This window comes from Pinus tabuliformis, chromosome 2_1 (assembly GCF_031772625.1).
Source record: "Pinus tabuliformis cultivar Carrire ecotype Pingquan chromosome 2_1, CPIR1, whole genome shotgun sequence".
In the NCBI taxonomy this organism is placed as follows: domain Eukaryota; kingdom Viridiplantae; phylum Streptophyta; class Pinopsida; order Pinales; family Pinaceae; genus Pinus; species Pinus tabuliformis.
In genome coordinates, this window is record NC_142299.1 from 817,141,638 (window position 1) to 817,151,244 (window position 9,607).

At 41.6% G+C, this 9,607-nt stretch overlaps 1 protein-coding gene across 1 annotated transcript; it reads right to left on the reverse strand.

Moving 5' to 3' along the window:
* Positions 1-689: 689 nt before the first annotated feature.
* Positions 690-7,242, reverse strand: LOC149203132 (uncharacterized). The gene is made up of 6 exons (XM_089400121.1): positions 7,113-7,242; positions 6,707-6,959; positions 1,458-1,554; positions 1,163-1,319; positions 962-1,019; positions 690-822 (listed from the first exon to the last, which is right to left on the reverse strand). The coding sequence occupies exons 1-6, from the start codon at positions 7,240-7,242 to the stop codon at positions 690-692; spliced, it is 828 nt and encodes a 275-aa protein (XP_089256247.1).
* Positions 7,243-9,607: the final 2,365 nt, after the last annotated feature.

Sequence of the window (9,607 nt, forward strand, 5' to 3'; positions counted from 1 at the left end):
TGTTACTATGTTGCAACTTATGATATGGAATTTGATATTATTTTACTTATATAGGAAGCTCATAACGTAGCAAGGAGCTTTGTCCACGATAACTCTATTTTATTGAAAAATAAATACTTAAGGAAATACTTGGATTACATAATTATAAACGAATTGAAAAAGTAGGTGAGCTTATATGTTAATGTTGCATAATATAAACCAAATAAAAATGTGAGTGCAGTTGTACTAGATGACAACTTTACCTTATTAAAAATCACCAAATCAATCTATATTACCTAACAAATTTCGTTACCAAGATTCCCATGAAATTTATGTAGTTAGAAAATAACTAAATACTCCTGGACTTGTAAACATATTGCCAGCATACATGAAGTACATTACCAACTTTCTACTCTTCACGTCACATATAAGATCTCTCATGAGATACACTTTATTTTATTTATTTTTGATAAAATTATGAATAATCTCTTTACAATAAATGAAAGAATAAAGAAATTGCTCAACAGCTTCAGGCTAACAACCCGAACAATGTGAGAATGGAGGCGGGGCTTGCTTCTGCTCACGGTGGTACTCGAGAGAAAACACGTTCGTTTGCTCAATTTAATGTGGATGAAAACGATTTGGTTAAAAGATTAGAAAATGCCGCGTGATGCCATTAATGGTCCATACCATCCACCGACATCTGAAAATCATTGTGATGAGCAAGCCAACGAGAGGATCATGTGGTTGTCTGAATCTTTCTTAGCTTTCCAAGGGAATGTCGCCGGCTTCATCGTGGTGTAAGGAGACCCTTTGTTAATTTTGTACCAATTTTTTTTAATCCTTTTAATACTCATGATTTGCCTGCTCAGTCATCTAAATTTACAATAAATTTAATTATCGTAATTGATTTAAACGCTGGATTTGCTATTCAATCTTCTGAATATACATAACCTTTAAAAATGGTATAGAGTTTATTTACCTCTCCTTTTGCTTTTGGAGGAAGTGTTGCACATATAATTTCGGGACAATTTCCAGGCCTGCGCGCGAAAAAAGTTAAAAACGATGTAAAAACACAATTTTCAATCTTGAAAACCTTTTTATACTTTTTACATTCTGTAGAATAGTATGAAGTTATGAACCGCATTTGTCAATATAAAATATTTTACGATCCACGTCTTACCTACGGGAAGTCTTTCAGGCTGATCTTCATTTTCAGCGTTCGATGCAGGCTTATGATGCAGCGGTTTCAATATCTGTTGGATTTTGCTGATATTAATCTGAGGTCTTCTTGTCTTCCTCGAACTTATAAAGCCGGCAAACCTAATAATGGCTTCTGCCTGTCACGAAAATGACGAGATAAGCCTGCGAATAAATTAAAGAACACGAAGAGGACTAAAGATGCAAACGTTTCGTCAAAAATATATACGAAATTTGTTGTGAAAGTATAAAATTTGTTGCTGAGATCAATATAATACCTTCTCAGCCGTCACATTGTAAAAATTCACCATTCCGCTATAAAAAATGACAAATTGACCTGTGGACTGCTGCGCAGGGGTTTTTGCTGGCACTGATCTGCGTCAAATAGTGCGCAAAACACAAAGTTAACCTTATCCTACATTTAAGCTCGCTCAGCTATCAAGAATTAGTAAATATATCAAATTATAAATTTCTGGAGATGAAAATACCTCGAAACCGGATCTGTCACGCCCCCAGGCCTACGGTAGTCTTCCAACCGCTCTTGGCGAGGTGCGGCACCACCGAACACTTTATTTTCACCAATACTAATGTTCATGGACTATGCCTAATTCACTTTCTCTTACTTAGTTTGTGTTTTGCAACCAAGTATTATTATGCATAATCTTTATACTAATGAACACCCATACTTATTCATTATCATCAGCAATTATAAAAGAGAACAACAATTGCACAGTATAAAGGGAGGGGAAACTTCCTGAACAATGAGTCTGCCCAACAATATATATTAATCAGTCTTTCTTCAATAATAGAAGCTTCACAAGTATCCTTGGCAAAATCCAAGTCTATACTTAGCCAATTTTACAATAGAGGAAAAACAGCGTTTTACAACCTTTGTGCACCCTTGCACGATGGGCGGGTGCTCATCCGAGCCACCAAGACACCCTCGCCAAGTCTAGGCACTACCAACACCTCCGCACAATCACCCTGGGCACACCTTGCCCAATGTCTTCACCCTTCACCGTGAGCGTTTTCACCAAGTGCGCTTTACCAAGGAGAGCGCATGAGCTATGCGCTTGCCTCTCCTCAAATCTGCGCACAAGACACTCCTTTACCAAGAGCGAAGTGCGTATGATCGAATGAGCGAGTTGAATGATGTTTGAACGCTCAAACCGCAAACATATATACACATGGTTGAGTGTGGGTGGGCTGCCCAGCCGACTGCCCACACAACGCCATACACACCCGTTCGAACGCTTGTAAAGTCGGCCTCACCCTTCCACCGTAGGTCGGCCAACCCCCATCGCAACGCTCCATACATGGGTATAACCATCGCCCCACACTTAGTCGTTCACCAAATGTTCGTCGCATATCGTCGCATAACCGGTCGGTCGCTCCGTCGTGCAGGCCAGCTCGTCCGCGCCCGCGCCCTGCCCGTGTGCAGCCTAACTCGCGCGCCCGCCCGCGCCTTCGCCTGCGCGCCCACGCGCTCGCCCGTCGTGTGGCCCGACTCGCCCGCGCGCCCGCCGTGCACGCCAACTCGCCCGCGCGCCCGCTAACTCGCCCGCGCACCCGTGCCCGTGCCCAGTCCGCCCGGCGCCCAACCGAGTTACTAACCAAGGACCTTACATCCTCCTCCACCTAAAATCATTGTCGTCCTCGACAACATACCATCTCGGTAGCCATCCACCAAGATCATCACTATCCATGATGTCAACTCCTCCACATACGGCAAACATCCCTGCAACATATGTAGAACTCCATCTCCATCATGTCTCACCTTAGTGACCAACTGCCACCAAGCTCTCCATACCAAGGTATACACCTCAACGGTATGCTATGTATCAGATATCATCTCGATCCATGATCATCGACCCTTTTGCCACAATCTCCACTGCAACATCCTGTGTCGACCTCATCATGTGTCATCCCTCCATGTAGTCTCTCATCAGATGCTAGCACATGTGTGCCAACATGTCGACCCAACAACAACATCTCTCTGTATGCCCCTGCCAAGTGTAAAACTGATAGTCACATCTCTCTGTACATTGGTACCCCTCATGACTCGAACTAGTCAGGTGATCAGTCCAACCATACGCCCAAATCACAAGAATGCACATCCTTATGCCACCATAAGTCTTTCCCTGACTTCTGCTACATCTCGGACTCGTCAAGAATCTATCTCAATCTCCATGCTCAGGTCCATGGAAACTCCATCCCATCTGCAACATGTCCAAGCCATGGTCTTGTTGCATAAGAGTGTACAACCTCTCCACTAGCCCATACATCTCCATAACAGCCTCTGCACAACATCCCTTGCTTTGGCACTCACAAGTGCTCCTACATCATGTCCCTGCATAACACTACCATGTTCCATGTCTCCAACCTGATGTCCATGACTCTAGTTGTCCATGATATCCAACCCATGTAGACTCCATCCTAACATCTGACCATCTGCATCCAAGTCTGCAATCTGTCATAAAGAAGCCTCCTTCCAAGGCCCCTTGCAAAGTTGGTGTAGTTCCTTCCTACCAAGGCCTCCACACCAACCTTTCTCCAAGGTTGTCTATAGAGAAAGGAGGGCCAGGAAGTTTCCTCCCTGACTCTCATCCACCCATGTGTCAGATTGATGTTGTGTCCTCAAGTATTTATGCACAGCCTCAATCTCCTCACATGTACATCCAAGCTCACTTAGCTTGTCATTTGTCCACTGAAAGTCATATATGCCCATAGCATACCTGCAAAAGTCCACTATACCAGCAAGATCTCTGCCTCCATAATCCTCATCAACCACTGCCTCTGAGCCTTCATTTGCAACTCCTTTGTGAAGATCATCAGTAGAAGATGCTCCTACCAAGTGTCTCCATGTTCGTGAGATTGCCTTCTCACTTCCTTCATCCTTCTTTCCAGCTCTTGCAACGAAGTCAACCAACTTCCTTTCCTTCGTTGTTTGAGTCACACTCCCAAGTCCTCTTTGCTCCACATCCTCATGCTTCACATTTGGATCTTTGGGATACAAAACCATAGAAGTCATCCTTGGTCTATACCCCAAGCAACTCCTTCTATTCATTGGTACCATCATGGTTCTCCCTTTAGTTGTAATCAAGAGAATGTCTCGGTTCACCATTGGTATGGCTTGTGCAAGCTCCATAAAGTCCAGCCCCAACACCATAGAATGATCATCCATGTCCACAACCCTCAAGTCCAACTTTCCAAACCACGATCCCACTTTCACCTGAGTGTTCTTTAACACACCATCAACATCTCTTATGGTAGAGTTGACTGCTTTGAAAGCACTTCATTCCCTCTCAATCTTTGCTTTCTTCCCAAAAGACTTCGCTGCCTTCCTGCTTAAGAAGCTATGAGTAGCCCCTGTATCCACCAAAGCTGCAAATCTCTTGCCTTTCATGGTTAGCTGCACAAAACTTAGCATCAAGGAATCACCTCCCTCTGTTGGCTTTGTCTTGCGCCTTATATCAACAACCTTCTTCAAGAATTCGGCCTCAGAAGTGTCAATTGGCTCATGTTCCAAGTTGACTTTCCTCCTAAGGTACTTCACCTCCTTGCTTGGCTCTTCTAAGCAACTCGATCCTGGTCCAGCTTGACTTCCTTCAAGTTTGTCCTCCATCGCATCCTGCTCAAGTGCACCAACCAAGTGTCCACTGACCAAGTTCATAGAACTAAACTTCCGAATGTCCTCTAGATTGTCTCGGTAGTGAGTTCCCAGCCTGTCAATGTAGTCGAGCTCTTCCTGCTAAATCACAACAACCTTCTTACCAAGAAGCTTCTTCTTTATTTCTTCCTCAACTTGCTTGATTTCGGCTTCCACCTTGGCACTTTCCTTCCTTAACCGGGCTCTTTCATCAAAGAGCTCTTGAAGACCAAGGCCACTTTGTCGGATCTCCTCATCAAGTTCCTTAAGTTCAACATCTGTCGTACTTCCACATTGTCTCTTAAGTTCTTCAAGTTCCCTTCTTAGTTCCGAACAGCTCTCCCGAATCCTCATGTTCTCAGCGTTCATCGAAACCCAGTCAGAACTCCATCGACTCATCTGTTCCAACACTTTGTACCGGAAGGCTTCAACTGCATTATGGCTAGACTCATCTATCGTAGGTTCATCCACCATCTTTGCCTTTTCAGCCATCTCCACATTCACCAAGTCCCTGCAATCATGAACCAGCTCTTGTTCCATTTGTATGTGAAACAGCTTCCTTCACCTGCAAGTACCTGTCATGAGAAACCCTGCTCACCAGCTTCCTGCAAGACCCCTCCAAGTCTTCAGACTAGTTGAAGTTGTGTAACAGCTTCAACTTTCAATGCCTGAATCAGCTGCTCTGATACCACCTGTCACCAAGTGCAGGTGTGTATCAACTTCAACACTTCAACACCAGCACCAACGTTTTGGCACTAGCTCTGATACCACCTGTCACGCCCCCAAGCCTTCGGTAGTCTTCCAACCGCTATTGGCGAGGTGTGGCACCACCGAACACTTTCTTTTCACCTATACTAATGTTCATGGACTACGCCTAATTCACTTTCTCTTACTTAGTTTGTGTTTCGCAACCAAGTATTATTATGCATAACCTTTATACTAATGAACACCCATACTCATTCATTATCATCAACAATTATAAAAGAGAACAACAATTGCACAGTATAAAGGGAAGGGCAACTCCTTGAACAATGAGTCTGCCCAAAAATATATATTAATCAATGTTTCTTCAATAATACAAGCTTCACAAGTATCCCTGGCAAAATCCAAGTCTATACTTAGACAATTTTACAATAGAGGCAAAACAACGTTTTACAACCTTTGTGCAACCCTTGCATGATGGGCGGGTGCTCACCCGAGCCACCAAGACACCCTCGCCAAGTCTAGGCACTACCAACACCTCCGCACGATCACCCCGGGCAGACCTTGCCCAACATCTTCACCCTTCACCGTGAGCGTTTTCACCAAGTGCGCTTTACCAAGGAGAGCGCATGAGCTATGCGCTTACCTCTCCTCAAATTTGCGCACAAGACACTCCTTTACCAAGAGTGAAGTGCGTATGATCGAATGAGCGAGTCGAACCCTGTTTGAATGCTCAACCGCAAACATATATACACATGGTTGAGTGTGGGTGGGCTGCCCAGCGAATTGCTCACACAACGCCATACACACCCGTTCGAACGCTTGTAAAGTCGGCCTCACCCTTCCACTGTAGGTCGGCCAACCCCCATCGCAACGCTCCATACATGGGTATAACCATCGCCCCACACTTAGTCGTTCACCAAATGTTCGTCGCATAACCGGTCTGTCGCTCCGTCGTACAGGCCAGATCGTCCGCGCCCGCGCCATGCCCGCGTGCGGCCTAACTCGCGCGCCCACGCACTTGCGCGTCGTGTGGCCCGACTCGCCTGCGCGCCCGCCGTGCACGCCCACTCGCCCGTCGTGCAAGCCAACTCGCCCGCGCGCCCGCTAACTCGCTGGCGCGCCCGTGCCCGTGCCCGTTCCGCCCAGCACCCAACCGAGTTATTAACCAAGGACCTTACAAGATCAGTTTGGATGATTGCAAAGGGCATAATAATGTTTCTTTCTGCAACTCTACTGTTTGAACTGAAACCGGTGCATACGGGAAATAATCCCATCAATTCTGCGTGACTGGATCCCTCAGAGCGTCCACTAAGTCCCTTGGCCCGATGATTGACATGAGCCAAATCGCCTTGTTTGTTATCTGAAAGCTTGATTGACGAAAGCACCTTTTGCATCATTTGCGGTTTTATCCGTGACAGATCTTGCACTGTTACATTCATCAAAATAAATACGAAATCAGCCAAAACATTATGCTAAAACAAGAATAGAAGACAAATTTAAGGAAAGACTGCATATTGCACCAGTCGATCTGAAAATAAAGTTGCGAGACAAATCAAGGCGTTTGGAAAAGAAAGCATACATCTCGGCTTGGCTTGCTGTTTTCTAGGGCCGAATTGCAAACTAGTACTGCAATTTACGCATGGTCCGCTTGATTCAGAGTCGTTCTGAACGCGTACAAACCCGAAAGCTACAGATGCACTTGGCGACATAGCGGGCAAACTGAATTTTTCTTATAAATCACCAAAATTTCCGCTGCAACTTAAGTTTCTCAAAGCTCTGATACTCCTGAATCAATCAAAGCGCCGAGTACATGTTGCCAATAAATAATTGGCAGGCAGGGGTGGTTATAAAGGAAAGGTGAGTAGATTGCAAGATATAGGTGTATATTTCGCACGTGCTCATCACCATTAGCGAGCTAAACAGAAGGGTATTTACTCCTCTTAAAGCAAAAGCTACGTTCATGTTGTGGAGTCTGGTTAAATATTAGATAAAGCCACAGACATTCCGAAATCTGGAACGTTACCGTGACGCAACAGTAAAGTCCAACTATATAAGCTGGACGAACGGGTTTCAGCGGTGTGCTAAATGTGCCTGTCAACATGGCGGGGTTATCGCTTGCTATTGACTTTAACGGAAACAAAGGCATGAACTGGTTGTGACGGAAAATGAATTGTAGCGCACTGGCGGTGATTGGAAAAGAAGGGTCTGGTAGGATGTCTGTGGCGCCTTTGGAACGAGCATGTGCTCCATTTTCCGTGGGGGCAAGCGAGACTTTGGCATGTACGTTACCATGCATTAATAATTGAATATGTTGGTATATGAGAAGCAAGTAATCCAAATAAGGGACTTAATTTCATTAAGTTTAATTGTTTTGACATTTCCGCCAATAATTTTTACATATTTAACAAAGAGTGTAGAGTGTCTGTGGTTTTAAAAGAATTTATTTACATATTTAACAAAGAGGGTAGAGTGTCTATAGTTTTAAGAGAATTTATTTACATATTTAACAAAGAGAGTAGAGTGTCTATAGTTTTAAAAGAATTTTCAACCTATCTAGTGGTTGAATTATTTTTCAAATTTTCTATTTTAAAAACTTTAATTGGTCAAGTTTCATCTTTAACTTTAGTACTTTCAACAACTTTATTACTTTTAATGGAAAAATATATATTTCGGCAAGTTTAATATTCACGGGGAGAATGATGATCATGATTCTTAATGATGATCATATTTGAATTTTGAAATTAAATTAAATTTAATTTAATTTAATATTCGTTAGATTAGTTTAGATCTATAAGTTAAATATTAGTAAATATTGATAGACATTAGATTTGTATGTTTGTTTGAGTGTGAATGGAAACAATTTCTCCGTTATCTCATTTAAAAAAAACAGAGTAGATCGAAATTTGATATTTTGTACGACCCTCGCTCTCCCCATCGTTGTGCATACACCCAATCCTGGGAAACCATGATAACTTCTCTCCAAAGGAAGTCGTGAGGACGGAATCAAGAGGGCCACAACATCAATCGAAAATGGGAATACCATGATATGTTATATGTAATCTTTTCTGTGAAAAAATTGCAAATATATATGTAATCTTTTCTGTGAAAAATTTGCAAATATATAATCTTTTTTTTGAAAACTTTACAAATATATAACTAACTATTTTGAAGGCAAAGTAGATTCAAATGAATTAATGGACACGCAATCTCGTACTTCACTGCTCTTGCTCCCGTTCATGATCCCCCACCGCTTTGAACTTGGCTTTATTGTCACAATTAGCCACACATTAAATTTTCGAAATGTTTTGGAAAAACAACAAATACATTTATATTCTCTAAAATCTGCACATTTACCTTTGAAACCCTGTTTCGAATGATCTGCAACTAGTCTAATCTTCCCTATGTATCAAAATTGAACAAATCATCAAAATGTATTAAAATTTACAAACCATCAAAATTTCAAAATGTGAAGTTAATTATAATAATTTATAAAACTATAAATTTTACGCGTGGATTTATTTTGCATTTTTTTTTCTAATTAAAGAAATAGTATTTGGAGCAGTTCTTAAACGTACCTAATTTTGTTCAAAATCTCAAAAAAAAAAAAACTAATTTTTAATTTTGTTTAACATCTCACTAAAAAAACCTAAAATTTTTATAAAAACTAAATATCCCACCTAACTATTAAACCATATCCTATAACATCAATTTGAAACCAAAAAACCTGCGTAAAAATCACTACCGTAGAAAGGTTTATTAGACGAATTCCGTTGAGATCACATTCTCTTTGTTTATTAGACGAATTCTGGTGAGATCACGTTCTCTTTGTTCATTTTAAAAAGACTGAAAAAGATACACTTTCAACCTATTAATTAAAAAAAAAAAATATTTAAACTTTCTTAATATTATATAATTATTTAGAAATTGAAAAGGTAAGTACACTTACACGTTAATGCTGCATAATTCTAAACCAAATTATAAAATATATACTTAGATTTACTTAATATTGCATAATTAGAAACGAATTGAAAAGACGTTAATGTTACATGATTATAAACAAAATTAAAATGTGGG

Bases quoted from the DNA above. Each gene is read 5' to 3' on its own strand.
- LOC149203132 (XM_089400121.1), bottom strand. From the start codon at position 7,242: ATGTCGCCAAGTGCATCTGTAGCTTTCGGGTTTGTACGCGTTCAGAAC. The intron at 1,320-1,457 runs GTATTATATTGA...TTTTCGTGACAG, and splicing joins ACAATGTGACGGCTGAGAAG to GCAGAAGCCATTATTAGGTT. The intron at 1,020-1,162 runs GTAAGACGTGGA...TTTCGCGCGCAG, and splicing joins GCCTGAAAGACTTCCCGTAG to GCCTGGAAATTGTCCCGAAA.